Here is a 21,086-nt window from a genome sequence, read left to right on the forward strand (position 1 = left end):
ACAGAATCACACACACACCCCTCCCTCACATACATGCCTCAAACCCAGCCAGGACAGTTCACACCATGCACACACATACACACACACACACACGTGCACATATCACTCCAACAGACACACCGTTCCTACCAAATCTAGCCCCAAGGTAAGCACATAGACCATTGACAAACATGCAAACTGGCCTAGCTCATGAAAAACTGAAATTCATTTCAAAAGAAACTAAAAATGATCTGGAATATAAGACGAAGCAATACTAGTACCTTAAATTTGCTGGTACAGTGGCTAACTAACAGTAATGGCTGTTGAGGACAGATCCTTTGTTATTGTCTGTACAATTGATTCAATATTAACTTAAAGAACTAGCAAATTAGAATTAATTCATCATACTTTGTCTTTTGCAATTAATGATACAACACTAAAACAGGTGTGGCATACTGCCTAGAGAACTAGGCTAAAATCCAACAACTGGAAACTCCTAGCTGTACCTGTATAAATGTAAAAAATGTATAACCTTACTAATAAAACCTTAGTAAACTTGACTGATATCATCAAGTGTTTCTTCTAAACTTTCGAGAGGAGGCATTATATTGGTTTTAATCACAACTGGAAAGAAAAAAAAAACAATGTGGCACTTTTTCAAATTCCAAACATGTATCACAAGAAATACAGAGGAGAGGCAGTATCCATGTGTGACCAAACGTCAAACAAGCAAGCTTCATTCAACCACCATTCACTCAAAGTAAAACACACTTGAAGCACTCACTGTGACCAGTGCGTGTGAGTAAATCTCCATGGTTTTATCATAAACCTCTGAAAATGTACAGGTGCTGTACACAAGAAGCAGCCTAGGCTCTCAATCCTTAGGTGTCTCACCCCATGATCATTATTAACCTTTATTTAACCAGCTATGCCTAGAGATTGGTTTTCGGTTGCAACATGGGAAGTGTATTTTTGCAGGGAATGTGGCAGTTTTACATCCAAACAACTGTACTTGGGACAGATGTACAAGGTTTGGGAATGTTAACAGGGTACATGAGTTAACACCCCTAACTGAAAAGTTCCATGATAGATTTAATGACCACAGACAAGCAGGACCTCAGTTTCATATCTCATCCAATGGACAAAACCTTCTGCAGCACAGTGTCCCCATCATCACACTGAGGCACTGAATTGTACTTGGGCCAGTGGGAACAGCGTCTCCTATGGGCTCATCTGCACCAACCTGGCTTTCCTCGAAGGCCTACCATAAAAAAAAGCTAACCAAGTCCAACCCCACTTAGCATCAACTGTGTGATGTCATTAAGTCTATAGGGTGGTCATAAAGATTAATACAAGGCCATGCCAAACTGAATAGCAGTTCTACTTTCATGTTGCTTTAGTAATGCAGTAGTAATGCAGTAGCAGAGCAGGGTCATTCCAGAATGTAAGTCCTCTGGCTGCATGCACTGACTGTTAGTCTGATTACCTCTTCAGGGTTGATGGGATATATCTGAGGGGGGGAAGCATGTAAATAGGAAGCAGTGGGTCGGCAGAGGGAACTCTGGGTAAAGGAATCCTCTAGCAGGTCAGGCTCGCTGATGTGAAGAAGGTCCTGTTTTGAAGTTCACAAAGTCAGGGGCTGTCTGAATAAAACTTGTTCCTCCACTATGGAATAGTGGGCATCTCTCTCTCAATAATAAAAAGTATAGCCCACACTCTTCTCACATGGCACCTTTCTCTCATTTATAAAGACGGACCTTCATCAAGTCAGAATGGATTGCTCTCCGGCAAAATTGACTCCATCATATGAATACACATGATGACCGGGGTTTCTCAGGTTATGCCTTGCTACAAACAAACTGATCCATGCAGCTCTAACACGGGCCAACGAAGGTTAGATGAAGGTGACAGAATGTTATCTTAAGTTTCATTACTTGAGTGAAGTTCACGATAATCCTTTAAATTTATTTGCACAATTTTGTCAGTCCTTGCTTGTGAAATTTGCCAATGAGTGTAATCCCAGGTGTGGACCACAGGGAGCAACAGTGGAAAATTCCCTCACCTCCTTCATAGTGGTGGTGCTCTTGGGGAAGCCTCTCCCCCCAGTCAGGCTAAGGTATCTCTTCTCTAGGGCAGCCAGCCTCTCCTTCTCCTGTAACACAGGGGATATCAAGGTCAGTGAGGGTCCGGTAGAAATGAGGGGGCAGTGAGAAGAAAGTGAGACATCAATCAAAGGTGAGGGTGTGGGTTTTTGTGGCTTGACAAACTCAAGATAATGTGAGATTAATGACTCATGAATGTAGTGATGTAATGATTTATAGTCTTGTTTTTTGCCACTAATCAATAAAACAATGATGCAATTAAAAGCTAAAGAATATGATCGTGAGGACTGCCTTTTCAAATACGATAGAATAAAATACAATAAAGTATTGTGCAGAACAATAAAGCATTTCTTCTGCTTTCCTTAAGGGGAAATTCCATTGTTGACCAGGACAGTGAGTACAAGAAATCATAGCTTACACTAACACCTAATGCAGACCATTTTTGGATGGGATTGTACATGAAAACTCAAGAGAATGTGGGAGGTCCTTGGACTCACAGAAGATGTGACTGGACTGACATTAATGTTAAGTATAGGGGAGTGGGATGGTGTAGGGAGAGTCCAGGAGGGAAGCACCTTGTGAAGCAGCTGCAGGGTTAGGTTCCTGTCCTTGGCCAGTCTCTCACGCTCCTGGGCTGCCTGCAATCCTAGCTGATTGGCCTGGCTTTCCAGGGCTGCCACTTTCTCCTGAGCATCATGTCGGGATAAAATAATTTCAGGATCATTTCAGAATAAACACTCACATCCATGGATTTTTATAATGTGCTGCAGTGTACAATTCTGTAATTCTGAGTATTCGGCAGAAGTGGTCAAACTTTATTATTTACCCCACAGATAGTGTTAGAATATATTCAGTAAAAAGTACATTAAACTATGACTTTTTTTGCTCTTTTTTTTGATATTTTTATTGTTTGGATCACTTGGGTCAAGAAGTAACTGCTGAAAATTATAACAAAGAGATATTCGTGTTAGCATGTCACATTAAGCAAAAATGAAAATAAATCTTAGTATAACTCCAGTGAAAAAAAAAATCAAGTGAGGTAGCCAACTTGTTAGAATTATCAGTATAGTGACATTTCTTGACAATTCCCCAACCTATGCATATTTCCCAAGACTTTTTCCATGACTTTTCTTGGATGAAAATGCACTTGAGGGATTTTTGAAGGGGGCCGTTGGAAAGCCTGAAAGAGAGCCCAGCGCCGTGATAAGCGCACCTTCCGCTTGGACACGCTCCTGTGGTACTCGGCCCGCTCCTGCAGCAGCTGCTGGCTCATGGTCTCCCTCTCCTCCTCCAGACTGCTCTCTTTCTCCAGCTGCTGGAACTCCAGGTCCTCAAAGCGCTTAGTGGCAGACTCCAGGGCCTCCACCTCCTGCAAACAGCCCAGGACCGGGGGAGGCGGGTCACCACAGAGCCCCGCCTCCAACAACCACCCCCCACTCCCACAAACACCCAAGGAATATTGATGTGGGGGGTGCAAACAGCACAACCCCCTACATGCCCACCGCACTCAAAAAGAGACTGGTGTCACCCCAGACCACCATACAATCTTCTGTATAGAAAGAGTGGACAAACCCAGCCCATATCCATACCCACATCTGTGGGTGAAGAGGTAACTTACATCCACAAAAGTTCCTTCGTGAACCCTCTTTCAAAAAAACAGCTGCAGTCATTGTACTGTGCTAACCTACCAGACCTAACAAGCCATGATGAGTTGGACGGCTTGTTCTCATACGTGTATATATTCTTACATTATTCTGCTATATCTGTGTAGATGACTTGACTTTTGGACAGGTCCATGGGTTGGCCTCAAGGCCACTGATGAAATCCAACTGTCACGGGGGAGAAATTGTGACGTAGTCTGGACAACTGCACACAAGTAGGAAGGCTGATAGAGAACTATGAAGTATAACTGTGAAGGAATGCAAAAATAATTTATTAAACTCTGTGGTAACCGATAACTATTTATAAACACCAGAGGTCAGCACAGCTCCAACTTGAGAATGCAGACAAAACTTCTTAGAGAAGTAACAACCCAATCAGAAGCATGGCAGTAAAAAAAAAACCCCAGGAGTTTCTTTTAGCACTGAATTTGCACACTCTTTGAAGGGATGCAAAAATATTTTATTAAACTCTGTGGTAACCGACAACTATTTATAAACACTAGAGGTCAGCATAGCTCCAACTTGAGAATGCAGACAAAACATCTTAGAGAAGTAACAACCCGGTCAGAAGCATGGAAGTAAAAGAAAATACCCAGGAGTTTCTTTTAGCACTGAATATGCACATGCTTTCATCTTTCAGGTGAGTGGCCATAAATTTCAAAGTACTTTCAATCCAAAGAGTAAAAATAGAAGGAATAGAAAAAGGTACTAAATTGATTCAGTTAGCGACCAAGTTAATAGATTAGTAAATGGAGTTAGAAGGAGTAATGACAATCAACAAAAACAAGAGCAAATGGTAATGGTACATGCAGAGCTCAGAAACCTGCACTGTTATCTTAGTGCTTCTCCCATAATGAACCAATGTTCCCTGCACTTTGAGCTATCTTTACCCTTTGAGGCAGAGGTGAGAGAAGAAAGGGTGTGAAGAAATCCAGCAGCCTGATGCACTACATTTTGTTTGGTGATTTTGCTTTGACTTTAATGTGGTCACAGCAACCCAAACATAACTGGTTAAAAAATCAGTCATTTAAACAGAACCATGGGTTCCATGGCTGTGGTAATGCAACACTCAGAAGGAGCACTTCAGCTAATGCACTAGAGCTCTTTCTGTAGCCAGTTAACTTGAAAACAGAGATTATGATCTAGTTTTTATATTCCTTCCGGTTCAAACATTTGGGTTCACGATGGAAAAACTTTCTTTTTATTATGCTCTCAGTTCACACTCCAGGCAAAAAGGAATTATCGTACTGAGAAAGAATTTAAAACCACTGGGCATATTTAAAAATCCTGACTCAGAGGAAACCTTGACTCATCTGATTATTACCTTGTGCTAAAAGTTTAATAGTTCTTGGAGCTTTAAGACACCTCAGATCCAGTATATTTTAAACTAAATGTCATGACTGCTGTACAGTCATGATTCATATAAGTTTTGTGTAAAATAATCTTTGTGTGATTTGGGTCTTTTATTCTATGAAGCTGCTGCTGTATTAGGACCAGGTCTCAGTGGTACTAAGTCTATAAGATGGTATATAATTAGGAAGGGAATTGTGCATCAGGCTCCACCCAGACACTCACATCACAGGCAGCTGAGAAAGCCCAGTATGTGCAGTGCAGGGTGAGGCAGGCAGAAGAGCTATTTTCTGGGTGGAGACTGACCCTTTTGAGCTGTTCCTGTAACTGCTCCCTCAGGGATTCGGGGCAGTTGTGCAGCTGGCTCCTCAACTCATTGGACCCGTCCAGGAGCCGTGCCAGGGCCTCCCGCTCGCCCACCACCTTTGCTCTCTCCTATAAACACACACGCGCGCACACACACCCACACAAACACACACACACGCACACGCACACGCACACGCACACGCACACATAAACACAAACACACACATACCCACACACACATGCACAGACACACACATACATGTACACACATATACACACAAACAGCACACACCCACACACATCCATATAAACATGCACACACACACACACACACATACACACCAACCAGGGAGGAGGGGAAGAGGAGAAAAAAAATACAACTCAAATTCACACCATGCAGTAGTTTTGGTTAGAGAGGAGAGTCCAAACATGGAGGGGGCAGAGTGAGGGCTGAGGAGGAGTTTCTGATTGTCCATGGCTCCTAGGAAGATTTTAGAAGAACAATTAAACCCAGGGAGGTTTTTTGAATACGCATATCATAAATCAGCTTTGTAAGGAGGTTATGCCTGTGTGTCTAGAAATGTAGGTCCCATGCAAGCCTATACTCCTGGGATATATTTTCTAAGATTATTTGACTTTCTCTTGACTGTCTCTAAACTTACGACAAAAATCAATTCAACAAGAATGTTAAAAGATAATTGTGTTAATACTGACATTTAGACTATTGGCATGTTTAGATCCACCACCAGGCCAGAGCAGATCAGATCAGTACATACAGTACTGTCACTGCTTTTTGTATTCAAGTGTAAGAGACAACTTTTTTGTGTTTTAAATGTACATATATATATATATATATATATATATATATATATAGTAAAGTGTCTATGGGTTGGGTAAAAGCGCTATATAAATAAAATCTATTATTATTATTATTATTATTATTATTATTAACTGTTGTTGGATTTTCACAAATGAGTGCTGAGCAAAGTTTTCTCCTACCCCAAACAAACGTGCTTTGAGTATGCATATGTTTTCCCTTTTCAGCATCTTGAGAATTCCTGTAATCCAATTTTGAAATTCAGTTTTGTAATCTAGTTTATTAAAGATATTTTCTCATTTGGCAAATACAGACAATTTACAACAGCAATCATCTTTTCAAAATACCAGACACCACTTCATTTCAATTAACTCAATTTCATAAGTATTATATGAAATTAAATGAAACAACAGGCTTCAATTTTGTTCTAAAACAAACCAGTTTATCCACAGGGGCTGTTATGAATTTCATTATTTTAAAACCTACTACAAAACAAACATCAGATTTATGGGAGGCACGTGCCTCAGGGGGAGAGATAATTTAAAATATGTTGAGATCTCAGTGACACAGACAGGTGTGGGAAATATTCTGTGTACATGGCAGGAACCCATGGCGCCACAGGGTGCTGCCCGTTAACGGGGACGGTCTTAAGATCCGATGAGAGGGCCAGTAACAATAGCCACATTGTTACTGGATGACAGCCGGCCGTATCTGCATAGCTGCATTGGTTTCAGTACCATATATGTAACATCGTATGGTTTCTACTACAGTAAGTATTCAGTCATAAGGACAAAATGCAGTATAAAATGATGTAAGCTAGGCCGTCTAAATGTCAATTTGGCGGTAGGACAGGGGTTGGCAACCAAAAATGCGAGAAGAGCCATTGTGTCAGAAATCCATTTCAACAAAAATCTCAAGACCATGGGAACATCAATGTAGGATTTTAACACAGGCTGGACATCTGTCTCTTTCATAGGTTATAATGTGCTATTATGCTATGCCTTGAATGCCGTTATAAGGTAATTATGCCTATTGTGAAGGTAAAGGTAATGCTTATGCTTAAGCAATCTACAGCTCAAACAAGAACGAATATCTATATACTTCAACTGTTGAACAGATGAGCTGATCGCGCAATTCAGCAATCCTTTCATGGCGACCGATGGGGCTTGTGGTGGAGCGAAACCTTTTTGAAGCTCTGACAAGAGCAGGCTTCCAGGGATTATATGTTCTTAGCGACTATCAACCCACATATAACCAGTTTTAAGCATCAAACAAAGACAGCATTTATTGGGAAACACAAGGGAAGGTCATGACAAAACAATATGCTAAAATCTATACAACACAAAGAGATATGGCACGCAGACACAAAAAGTTATTAAGAATTTAACTAACATAAAAACACTCCAAATACAACAGGACACACATTTCCTATCTCTGACAGTCTTTGCAGATAACGGCATCTTAGAGGTGTTCCAATACTTTGCTAAAACATCCGCGAATATAGTTGGCATCACTGACTGGCTTTCCGTGCTTGATCATGTCTTGAGATGCCACAAAATTAGCAGCAACAGTGTTATCTGAAGACTTACTCTGCTCTGCTTTAAACTAGCTCACTTAATGTCGCTTTCCTTGCAGGTCCGACGGGATACGTTTTAGTGAAAGTAAAACGTTTTTTGCAAAATGTCTTTCAATATTTGGCATCTTGTTTGGCATCTACAAATTAAGCACACTGGGAAGCCAGCTAGACTGGATATGAATGCAAACAAGTCCATTCATCCTTGAATTCTCATCTGTAATCTTGCTCTTTTTTTTTGCCATTTCACCAGATTTTTTGTTTGGCTTTCCATACCTACCATCTGACAACAGTGTTGGGAATAACAGTTCCGCTTGAAGGGATTGTTTCTATGATTACTGCCGCAAAGCACACAGTTCTCTATGGCGGTAAGGTCATCAGGAACCAGTACCCACTGCAAATGTGTGAAAATGTAAACATGAAAAACGACGCATTGAGAGCAGTGTCTTCTACTGTTGAGGATGATGGTAAGTGATGAGAGGATCTTTTTACTACGCTGTATTTACTATTACTTTATTCCGTTTTTTTCATTTCTAATTTGGCCTTGGAGCAGCAAAGGGACGGTCAAAGAGCCGCATGCGGCTCGCGATCCGCAAGCTGCCAACCCCCAAAGTAGGAGAACGCACTACTTATGGAAAGTTATTTTCATGAGGCATCAATTTAACTGTCAGTCTTATATTCAGATCCGCAGCAAATAAAGGCATCCAAATACCAAACTGACACTGAACCAAAGGCTACTATGCAGCGCTGTGTATTAACCCTCTAATCTTAGCCAGTGGCAGCTGCTGAGCTGAAAATTGACAGTGTGGAAACTTTCCCTTAAACTGATTATTGGTTTCAACCTGTTTTCAGTCATTTTCCTCGATTGACAATACAGCTGTTAACTCACAAAATACTCATTAGCACCATATAAATCCTATTCTACTCAATTAGGCTATTAGGTAAGTAATAAAATCATTTTTATTTGCATATCGAAACCTGAAGAACAGTTTGCGTTAGATAGCCCTTATTGCAGGTTGTGCTGAAAGTCAACGTGGTGATTAACAGTGATGTATCCTTCTTCATTAAGTGTATTTATTGATTAAAACTTAAAGTTTTTTTTCCGCCCCATCTATTTTCAGATTACCAGCCGCCACCAATTGAGCCCTGGCCTACAAAGCACCACAGCGGTCAAACCCAGTTCCACAGTGGAAACTCAGCATCTTACCCGTATACAGTACCAAGCTCAGGCTACCCTCTCCGTGGAAAAATAAGGAGAGGTCACCAGGCCAGAGAGAGGACCCTCACAGTGAGAAGAGTCGAGGGTTAAAGAATTAGTAAAAGCTGGTTAGTAAAGCCAAGAATAGAATCCCAAGTAAGGCAGAAATGGACAAACAGAAAGACGTAAAGGGACTATGAAACTACTGAACAGCTCACAAAAAGCCACCTATGTACACCACCTATGACAGCCACCTTCACCTAATACACCACCACTCACCTCGTATTTGGAAGACAAATCCAAAAGATAAAAGCGGACAGATAGAAAGCTTTGTTCATGGCCCACAGCACATGGTCAGAACAGACAGAGATTTGAAAGAGGGGTATGTTCACTGGGGTTTTATAAGGACAATCTGCAGTAGTTTCACCCAGATATCAAAAAAATCTAACACAGCAAAATCAGCATAGTAAACTGGGCTTTACTGTGCAAGGACACTTCATGGACCAGACCGCTGTTAAACCACTCTGCGACCAGTAGTAACCAAGCAAATACAGAGCAGCTGTTTAAAAGGAATTAAGACCAACTACAACACATTAAGGACAGCAGAACAAAACTCAACTTCCAGAAATTTTCTCAGAAGCAGATTCAACACACAAAACTGAACTGCACACTTTAAGTAAATATTATAATTACAGCATAATTAGCATTTGATAATTTGCATTTTAATATATTAACTATTTCACTCCATCTTCTGCTTCGCCACACAGAGACAACTCGCAATATCATATTTTTTTGTGTGCAGAAAAGAGATGACTGCTTTCTTTTAGAAAGCCCATTTAACTTGTAAGAGTATTGCCTCTTTTTGGTCTTGCAAAGTGCTACCTTAATGAGACTTCAAATTATAGATAGGAATACACATCAACTCATAGCTCTGGACTGAACAGAGTTCATGAACTGAAAAAAATACATTTCGATTATACATAACATATTTACAGACATTCATAAATATGGTGTTTCCACTAAAGCAACACCAATGACCTTTCTTTTAATATTTCTTTACCTGGAGAAAAGTGTGAGAAAACCTGGAAAACGTGTTGGCAGTATCCATGCCTGGAGGTCAGCTGAAACACAACTGTGCAAAGGGCCAAGTCTGGTGTGTCGGACAGAGTGTATGACTGAGAGCATTAGTGAGATTGTTATAGAGTCTGTGTGTAAGGTCTGTGTGTGTGTGTGTGTGTGTGTGTGAGTGTATGTTAATGTGCAATCTTGTGTACGTTGTCTTATCCGTGATATTACTAGAGATCGTGTATGAAATGTGTGTGTGTGTATATACATGTTAATGTGCATCCATATGTATGTTGTCTCCATCCCTGATACGGTGTTCTCCAGCTTAGTAAGCCTATAAAAACGTTTTTGGCGTGTGTCAGTCACCTTGTCTTTCTTCCTCTGGATGGCGCTCTCCAGCTCTCTGAGCTTGTCCTGCAGCTGTGCGATGATTTCCATCTCTGCCTCCATCTGCTCCAGCTCGGCCTGCCTCTCTCCCTGCAGCAGTGCCCGCTCCATCTCAGCCTGTGGTGCGGACACACACTGATCAATGCCATGCCCACACTTACTTACATGGCACACGTTGGCCACTGCGATAGCTGCTTTCCCCAAAGCAATGAGCTTTGCATAAGGGTACAACAGTTTGGTTCAACACAAGATTCAAACCCAAGGTGGAACTCGTGAGTGAGGCTCAATTAACCTAAAAATAGAACTATCGCTGTGTAATCAACAATTTTCCGCTTTGAAATAATCAGTGTTTTTGTATGAAGAGCAATATTTTCTACCGGTATGGTAGTAACTCTACCAGTTGCGAAGTTTTCAAATCCATTTTTCCAACACAACAACCGTGTGCAGTTCCGAGCACTTGACCACCACCAAGCCAGTCCTGTATTTCTCATGATTCAAATACTTGAATTACTTTGCTTCGCCCAGTTCTGCTCTGTTTTCCTGGTGTTGACTCACCTCCTGCCGTGACTCCTGTATCTGCTGTTCCAGCTCTGTGACACGGGTTTTCAGTTCATCGACACGGGCCAGGATTCTGACCCTCTCCTCCTCCAGGTAGCCCAGCTCCTGTTGCCCGGCGACAGGGCCAGCTGAGTCCTCGTGCTGCCGAGAGGGAAGTTATACTCAGGAGAGAAAACTCAATTTCCACATGTATCATCCCTTATGATGAGGCAGCTTATGCTGAATAATTATAGGGTATACACTTTTAATGCAACATCCGTAATATTCCACATACGAGAGTGTATCAATTATTGCTACCCTAATTTGATGCTATATTAAATATATTCTTCATTTGCATAAAGTGCACAAATTAGAGAATATAAGTAATACATTTTCAAATACAGTAGGCCTATATGCCACACACTTATATACTGGAAAATACTGAAAAATATATTTCTTAAGAAATAGACTTAATATTTTGCCATACTTTATTTATTTAAAGTATGGCGATCACTGCATCACAGTCTGTGATCACAGCATCACGGTCTAAGATCACTGCATCACGGTCTAAGATCACTCCATCACGGTCTGTGATCACTGCATCACGGTCTGTGATCACTGCATCACGGTCTGTGATCACTGCATCACGGTCTGTGAGCAGTGCATATTCGACAAAGCTCACCTCCTGATGCGTGCTCTCTGTGCTGCTGCACTCCTCCTTAAGGTTCTCCTCATCGCTCTCCCTCTGCCTCTGGGGCCCACGGAGGGACACGCCAGCCCCCGCCGTCTCTGCAGCTGGCCTCCGGCCGCCGCCCTCCCCACGGCCCGTCCCGGGGAAGCCCAGGCGGCCAGCCTCTCCCCCACCGGGCATGTCCCCCTTGTTGTACTCCGCACACAGACTCAGGATGGTCTCCAGTCTCTGTCGCTCCTGAGACACACAGTGAGGATAACAGGCAGATATACGTGAATGCCTTAGGGGGTCCACATTGAGAATCAGTCACAGGCTGCAACAAAAATCTATCTGATTCCAGTGGGAGGCAACCTGATTTCAACAAGTCAGATTTGAGCAGGAAGTAATCAGACAGCAGCGATAAGTCGTGGCATTAGGGACAGGAAGCCAGCGGTGGCAGGCCCCATCCTTAAATGATTTCTTCCCTTAATGTCTCAGGGGCTACCGGGGGAACAGTGTTTCAGAGCTTCACGCACCAACAGACGAGACTAAGTAAACAGGACTGACAAAGAGGAAGAAAAGCTCCCCAAACTGATGCCTCCCGCAGATGCCCTTCTAGCCTGAGGGACTTGGCGGAGGAAGTGTGGAAATGCCTGGCTCTCTCTGAGCGCTGTCTTCTCAACACGGAGCCCACCTTCAAAGCCTCGCATCACAGCCTCAACAGACATCTAGTCACAAATCTCAACTAAACAGAAACTAACTACCCTTATGGTGTTTTCGAAATAACTTCAACTCTCAAGGGAGCTTCTCTGACATCACATAACTTTAATGACTGTTCTGGGGGGAGGGGTGGGGGGTTGGGGGTTATGTACAAATGGCCAGCAGGACCTTTGACACTAGCAGACTGCACATTGGTCCTCGGCAGCAGACTTGCTGAAAGCCCCAGAACAACTGAAATAACAACATGCATCCTTTTGTTCTAGTTTGTCTACCATTAACCACCCCTTCCCACACACATACACAGACACACAAACAGGAGTAGCAGATGTTTGCCTGACCACCCTAAATCAAAGTAACCCCCCACCACAGCAATTACACCCCACACAAATATTTCATCGACCTCTGCTGACCTTTCACCCCTGTAAGACAGCTACAGTCCCCCACTGACTGCATGTCCCTGATGAGAAAGTCTCATGTGTCAAAGTCTCTGGTTGCAAAATATTGGGATTAATATTATTTTTGAATACAAAACACTTCTTATGTTAGGAAATATAGTCAATACTGCCAATATACCATATAAATGTAGTTTTATGCACAGATATATTTAGAATATGTTATATAACCATCACAATATGCAAAAGCTATAATAACAGACAAATTTCACAATGTACATCTATTTCCACATATATTTACACAGTTTATTTCCTCTATGAACATTTAGCCTGTGATTCCTTCGGCACTCTTGTGTGTGAGATCTTGTGAATGAGATGAAGACGAGTGAAAGGCAGTGCAAAGCAATGCAAACTGTGTACAGTGTGTTTGTACAGTGCTGCCGCTGTGTGTGGCTCTGTGCCCCTCCCATTAACCAGCCCTGTAATCACACTCACCGTATTACTGTGAGCCACCGTATACATCAGAGCAGATAACAAGGCCCCTGACACCGCTCAGACATGCACACGCGCACGCACACACTTACTCACTCCTGCACAGTGCCCTCCTAAATTTTGCCATCCTAATAAAGACAAGCAAAAAAGGCTGTATAAGTAACCAATGCAGGTATGCTTAATGTTCTATGCTTAAAAAAAGAGAGGCTAGGTGTTAAAATTATTGTCATCCCTGTGTGCAGTACTATCACATATCCTCCATTTGCAAAGGTTAAAACTACTCTTGTCTTCTGTGGTGTTTCATGAGATTGGTGAGCATGTTTGTTGGCATACCGGATGTTTGGCCATTCCTCCACATAATCAGTCTGTTGCACATTGTGACGAGCTCTAACCGCGCTTGCCCCCTGGGCTGATGCAAAATTACATGTCTGAAATCAGAGACAACCACACTCGCCGCACTTTCGAACCCTCCACTCTCTCCCCAGACACATCCGCATGCAGACAGCATGCATGCATCACCGTCCAAACTCACACGATTTCACTCTTAGCTTCTCAAGTTTAATCACAGGGCACAGTCAGTGCTGCTTTGTAGTTGAGCCATCCCCCCCCCCCCATCCCCATAAGACAGTAGTTCCTATGCTGTTCTATGCTTCCACTACAGACACTAGAGAACACACTACAGAAGACTACTCAACACACCACAGCAAACCAAACTTAACACAGTTCAGGCTAACAGTATCCTATTCAACGTTCTATAGCAAACTAATACAGTCCTACTGAGCACCCAACAACAAATATAAACCTACTCAATACAACACACACTAACCTACACAACACATCGCAGGAAATTAATACTGACTCACTCAACACACCACAGCAGAATAATATTGAATAACTCAACATTCTGCAGAAAACCAAAACTGTTCTATTCAATACATTACAGAACTTCAACACTGATGAACTCAAAGAACCCCTAACACAAACAAAAAAAAGTTAAAAAGAGAAAGGGTTATATTGAAAGCCACACACTCACATGCATTTTGGCTCTCCTGAAAGGAAAAATGAATGTCCACACCAGAGAAAGGTCACTTGCTCTATGTGCTGTACACTGAAGCAGCCACACACAGAAACCAAATGAAGAACCACAGCCATGAGACATGTCCCGCCCCCCACTTTGCTTCTTGGTCTCCACCCCACCCCCTGGTCTCGTCACACCGATGACACAATTCAAGAGAGAAAGTAAGGCAAATAAGCAAACATGCCTTATCTCCAGCACTTCATAATAAACTCCACACACCTTGCTGAATTATTTACAACTTCCTGCATTCCTTCCATATTCATTGGTCTCTTATGAAGTAAAAAGCATGAGTCTGCTTTGGTCTTGTTTTTAGTTCAAACTGCTTTTCCCACCAAAACAAAACGCACAAGATATTGGCAAATGTGCAATCCACAAACTAGAAAACAAATTTCGTTATTTTCAAAAAACAGGAAGACATATTCACATGTATTTACAAGGTCACTATAAATGACCTTGTACAAAGTACACCATATAGTCCACCTACTGTATATTATAGTGCTTACATCTCCATACAAAAGTGGCAATAATGGATCTTCTGAAATATCATAAATACACTTTGATTATGTTTAAAAAACAGACAGTGCTAAAAGCCCAAACGCGTTGCACCAATTATCACTGGCTCATTGGCCTGCCATCATTCCTGCTACCGCTGATGTTCCCTCCAGCATTAACATAGAAAGGAAGCAAACGCAAATCAAAGAGAATAAAAACATATATAGCCCTGTGGTTATCACACAAGAGAGCCTGCCCTGGCCAGTCGGTGGCCTGCAGCCTGTCAGTGCTGTGCCTGCTGTTGATAAAGTGCGCTGCCCTGCAGGGCTGGGGCACATGCTTCAGAGTGCAGTGCACTGCGTGGCATGTCCGTGCTCTCCCAGGCCAACAGAGCAGGAGGCAGCGATGATGATACAGGCCTACGCATAGCGTAAGGCATCCCACATTCAGAGAAAAGAAAACAGTCAAGGATAAAAACTGGTTAAAAAGGAGCTGAGAATAAGACCTTGTAATGCTGAGAGACAAGAGGAGTGCTACTGCTGTTTCCATAGTAACAAGACTGAATTGCTAGAACACAATAGGAAAATGGTAATATTTTATCAATCTCATTAAGGCTTCATAATGCCTGCATCAGCTCTCAGTAATGGCTATATGCCCTGATTTGAGCAACAAATAACAATTATTAAGGGTGTATAACGACTGACAACTTATAATAGTAAAACTTATGAAGCATGTAATGGTAAACATTACGATACAACTGACATAATATCATCTATTGCACGTGCTATGAAAACCAGCAGTAATTAACTGGTTTTGTAGTTTATATGTGTTTAAAGGGCACTTTAACACATAAGGTTTGTTTCTTTAATTGAACCTAATAGATTAATTGTGTTTTTCAGTTGGTCCGGTTTGCTTTCAAAAAGGAAAAAGCGAATGGTCCAGAACTTGTAAACAAAGCCACGGTTGTAAATGTAGTTCAAATACTGGTCAAACAGCTGGCAGATACAATATAAAACCCTCGCAATTGCTGCCTGTACTATATCTTACATCACCGACCTCCATCAGGTTATGTTCATGTTGGTCTTGACTTGGTTGTCATACCACACATATTTGTCCTTAACATCTGAAGAGCTACCACGTTGTGGACTTTGATGTAGTGTTGATGCAGTTTTTCACTTTCACACAACACTGCTTAGAATTTTGTTGGAATCCATTCTGCTTCATTTTATTCATGGTCCCGGAACTGTCCTGAGAAACCAAAGAAAATGTTGACCATCCGAAATTTTAAAAGTTGAAATGGGGGGTGGGGGGGGCTATGTATAAAAACCGCTGCAATTTCTACATAGTGACACCAAAATGTATAAGACTACCATTTAACAGCCAAGAATCTGCACTTTAACGACACGTGAACTGTTTGATTACAAGTCTAAAAATGTTAAATACACAAAAAATATCTTTGTCTCAAACATTACAGAGCGCACCATATGACAGCTGCATAAATAAAATTCATAGTGAAAAGTACCATGGCAAACACAAACAACATTCCTAGCAATGAAGCGGTTTTGGTGCTTGCATTACTGTAGTAGGCTATGCTAATTTTTAGAATACTTTTGAGCTGCTCAGATTTAAAAACAGCCGTCTCGGCATCACTGTTCAACGCATCATTCAGGCTACTCGCATGATCACATTTGCATCCCCGCTTCCTCCAGTGTCCTCATGAGGGCAGACCTAACCTGACCTACGCCTAGGCTACTCAAGGACAGAAGTTTTGGGTTTGCTCTTTGTTAGCCTCCCTCTCCGGAGACTGCGTGTCAGCAAGTGTGTGCATCTCGTAGACCCCCCTCCGCTCCTCCCCACAGAAAAAACAAAGTATAGAAAACATCGGAGAAAACCTGTGGTTTTCTGGATTCTGCATTTTTATGCCTGAAAAAAATGCAAAAATTAATTGTGCTCTATAAACACAGATATTCCAAGATCTTTTTTTAAGATTACAATGGATGATGATAAAATAATTACTCCTGTTTCTTCGAGCCAGTCGTCTTTCGGTGTCTGACATTTGTGTTGTTTATTGATCATAATATTTACACAGCCGTTGGTAGCATTGTGAGATTCATCATTTGAAAGAAGAATTAAAAATGAGACACCACGCTCTAACCAGCTTGCTTTCCATGAGTAAACCCCTTAAAGCTCACTTGAAATCAAGGGCTTTTTGTAAGAATCCCTGTCTTAAATAAATTATCTCCAAAACTATACGCAGTACATACATGGTTCAAAGTTTGAAATAAAGTACCAAAATTTGTACCAAAATGATGAAATCCCCTGATCCTAAGGGAGCCTCTCTCAGTAAGCATACATATATAAATATGTATACAGTAAGCATACATATAATAAAGATAATTTTGTGTAAAATTTTGTGTAAGCAGTAAAATCCTGGTTCAAATGGTGTTCTCAACAGAAATGAAAAGTTTGCTTGGAAGCGGCCCGAGACCACCTCTTTGAGTCGAACCAGAGCGCTGTTTCGTCCACACTACTAGGGCTCGATTAACGATCCGAACCAAGGGGGTAAATACCCCGGGGTTCAATTCAAATGGACTAAATATGGTTGGTGTGAAAGAAACATAATATTATGAGGCATTATGAGCTAGTTAAAAGGGCAAAGCGTAGTTCTAGGTGAACACTGGTTAAAATAAGACAGGAACAATAACATGTCTGTCCAGACACATTGCTTATTTTTGTATGTTTGAGACAGTATTGCAACAGGGTGACGCAAGACTGACTCTACTATGCCAGCTCAAGAAAATAGCAGAAACTGAATGTTTTACATTCCACTGATGTTAATCTGTTACAGCCATGGTCAAGAGACTCCTCAGTCCACGGGTTTAATGAGTAACTATGCTGCCAGTTCAAGTAGAGGGGAGGGCGAGGTATATTAGCTAAGAAACCCTAGGTGTGATCACTTCCTCTCCAGTCCGTCCCTGTAGTTCAGACTTTCCTGGAGGGGTGTGGCCAATCAGAGGTCCAAGGTCCTTAGGCCACACCCCCAGGAAATGACACTCCTAGTCTGAACTGGCACTAAGGTCTGTGTAATATCTCTGCCTTTGTCCTTTCACTTTCTGTCCAATGAGTAATTCATTCACCAGTAATGCTTCTCCCATCTGACCTCTCCCTCTCTTTCCTAATGACTGCTATGGTCATTAATGATTTTAACCTGGCCATAGCAGAACTTTAACACTTGGTTAAATACCTGTGTCATGTGTAGTTAAAACACCAGCAAAGAACGCCTAAAGGGAAGCCTATACACAGAATGCTTTATTGCCACTTGGCAATGTGCCGACTGTGACCTCTTTGGCTTTATGGAGTGGGCAACTCAGTGATACACAGCTTGTTACTTGTGTTTCTCCCTCTTTAACAACTGGCTCTGAAAGACCCTGTGTCTTCCGCTTCACTGTGCTTTCTAATTCCGAAAGACTTCGTAAACAAATGTTTAATTCATCTTCTAATCCCCGAGACCTTGTTCTCTAATCTCAGGAGGGCAAGTACAGCGGAAAACAGAAACACTTCTGAGAAGTCAGAACACAGCCTTTAAACATATCTAGCAAGATGTGAGAGAAGCCCTCCAGCATCCTAACCTTGTGAGCCTGTGTGAACACTGTGCTTCTGCATCTACATCTGCACAAACACCTACCAGCTATATCTGCTTCCCTGAGCCTTCTCACAAAGTTAAGGTAAACATTCCCTATGTGACAATTTGTCCTTTTTAGTAGATGCTCTTTGAAGCTTTAAGCTGTAAGCAAAATTGCATTGCAATACTTACATTTTTAACACACTTAAAATGTCATTGGCTTGAATCCTCAATAGTGTTTTGTCATCATAATGATACCTCATAACCAAATGAGGATCGCAACAGAATGTACAGGTATTTTCATTCCTGTAAAATTGTGTGTCAGTGAGTGTGCCAGAAAATTCTGCGTGAATGAGAAAATGTCCCTCACAGACCTGGCTGACAGTGAAATGAATGACTGCGAAGTCAACTGTCTCCTGAAACAACCCACAGACACAATAGCTAAAGGAAAGAACAACACAACCATACAATACAACCGTCCTGTAGGTTCTTAAGAAAAATAACACATTTTGTCTGAAGCAACGAGTAAAGCACAGGCAACGGATTATGCAACATATGCAACAAATTAAGTTCTGTCTCACTGACACTGCTACTGACCGGTGAAAAACCCGGAGGTGAGGCCAAGCATTTGAATATTAACCCACCCTTGGGAGCAAATCCTCCAATTTTCCCTCCAGAGCAAATCACAATATGATGCTGACATACAGCACATAACTGAAGGCACAAGAGAACCTCCCTTTCTCCCTTAAAATTCTGGGCTCATACGCGAACCGGGCCACAGACAGGGGCCAGACGACCTCTGGCCTTTTGCACTAATGTTCCGAAGCCTGGCTTTTCAGTGGGCCATCTCGGCGAAGGTTTGCTGGGAACCGGGTGTGTATGCAAAGGAAACAAGAATGAAGGAATTTCACATACTGGAAAGCCCATGGGAGCATGCTTGGGACCTCTGAATTCTCTGTGAGAAATTTCTCTATTCGGTTTTCTCATACTCGGGGCGGTCAGCTGTTCTGTTTCATGAGGCCTTTTCATTAATACTTTTCAAAAGAGATGTATTCAGTTTAGTGCTATTTTCTCCCTTAACACTGACCACTGCTGGCACCGGATATCTGTAAAATGCAAGTTTAAGAGGGTGACAGACCTCTGTGAAAGTGTATCTGCACGTCACCATTAGTCAGTTGCAAAAAAACTGAATGTATCAGAGTTACACATATTTTCATGTGCAACAACTTCAACTAAAGTTCAGATAAAGGCAGTGAGATGAGGGGTGAGGTTAAACACCACCAAAGGCTTTCCATTGATCAATATTTTATATTTGCTACAATGACAGGAAGTATAGCACTTTTTATTTAATTCAAAGTTCTCGATAATATTAAGTCTTCAGAAGGTTGCAAGATTAAAATACACTGGAATGGCATCTCCTACTCAGCATTCCCGAAAGACATGTCAATATGTAACATTACAATTACACAGGCACCAAATCACCTAATATATATATATATAATTCATAAATGTCTAAATGCATTGTTTTTATTTCAGATGTCATTCAATATCCCTTATTACCTGTAAGTGTTAATGCCAAGTACTGACATTTTTAATGTAAGCAATTCTATTCAGGTTCATTGCAAAATATATATATATATATTTATAAATGATTTATCAATTTTTACAGTACATTCTATTCTAGTGTGGTCTATCATATTTGTATATTATATTAACCTGCTCTGGATAAAACAAATATGGATATCCCACAAATCTGCCAAATCTCTATAGTAACCATCCCCAGGACAACAAGAACCTTACGAATACAATAACACCATAAAAAAAGGGTTTATAAGGGTATGAGAGCCAGCAGGAGAAGTCCATGCGATACTAATAGCATGCAAAATGTTTGACACGTGTTAATATTAGAATCTCCCCTGGTTACCTTCTGGAGGTCAGCCAGGTTGTTCAGGGAAGCTGGCCTCTTCAGGACCAGGCTTTGGAAGTGAACCGCAGCCTTGTCCCTGGATTGTCCCACCCTGCGCTGCACTGTCCCCATCCTGTCAGACAGACAGTCCTCGGCAAGAACTCAGTTCCATTCGTCTCAGACTGACCTCTGTTCCACACGGTCTCTTTACAGCACCTTCTATTTTAATTTATCATCATTTTATAGTGCTTCAGCACAAGCCTTTCCCTGTGCCTGTGCTGTTTCCAGCTTACTAACATATTCCCTTTGAGCTAGGAGTTCTTATGCCTAGAGGGGAGGGGCTTTGACAACAAGGGGTGGAGTCACTGCTAACAAAATAGGGTGTAACATTTCTAATAGGGTGGGGTAGTTAACTGGCTCTCAAGCAAGCAAATCTTCCTGATGCTTACAAGAAAGTAAAGTATATCAGTATATGGTAAAGTATGCTGTACTTAATTAATAACTCAAAATAAAGTTTTTTAAATATGTCCCAACATATATAAAATACATTTTTATATACAGTAAATACATAAAAATATTCTGGCCACTTCTGGATATGACTTTTTTTTTAATTTTCATGCTGCTTAATACCACATTAAATTACAAAAATGGCACACACTAAAAAAATTATCATTTTATGTGAAGTTGGGTCTATACATTCTATGAAACTGATTTTTCATTTTAACATATATAATGCTAA

General features: G+C 41.4%; 1 protein-coding gene across 23 annotated transcripts in view; it reads right to left on the minus strand.

Moving 5' to 3' along the window:
* phldb1a (pleckstrin homology-like domain, family B, member 1a) overlaps window positions 1–21,086 on the minus strand; it is an 82,676-nt gene that overhangs the window by 17,615 nt on the left and 43,975 nt on the right. For 15 of the 23 annotated variants that reach the window (XR_010332406.1, XR_010332408.1, XR_010332407.1 and 12 more), the window contains 8 exons: window positions 11,658–11,903; window positions 10,994–11,137; window positions 10,418–10,555; window positions 5,399–5,527; window positions 3,295–3,450; window positions 2,657–2,767; window positions 2,042–2,131; window positions 1,466–1,591 (listed from right to left, as the gene is read on the minus strand). Coding sequence is in view for 20 of the 23 variants with exons in the window: in XM_064350899.1 (XP_064206969.1) it covers window positions 1,466–1,591; window positions 2,042–2,131; window positions 2,657–2,767; window positions 3,295–3,450; window positions 5,399–5,527; window positions 10,418–10,555; window positions 10,994–11,137; window positions 11,658–11,903 (1,140 nt within the window). In the remaining 3 variants the exon portion in view is untranslated. The remainder of the gene's footprint in view (window positions 1–1,465; window positions 1,592–2,041; window positions 2,132–2,656; window positions 2,768–3,294; window positions 3,451–5,398; window positions 5,528–10,417; window positions 10,556–10,993; window positions 11,138–11,657; window positions 11,904–21,086) is intronic. The other 8 variants (XM_064350888.1, XM_064350897.1, XM_064350902.1 and 5 more) reach the window with 2 other exon arrangements.

Source organism: Anguilla rostrata, chromosome 9 (genome assembly GCF_018555375.3).
Source record: "Anguilla rostrata isolate EN2019 chromosome 9, ASM1855537v3, whole genome shotgun sequence".
NCBI classification, from domain to species: Eukaryota; Metazoa; Chordata; class Actinopteri; order Anguilliformes; family Anguillidae; genus Anguilla; species Anguilla rostrata.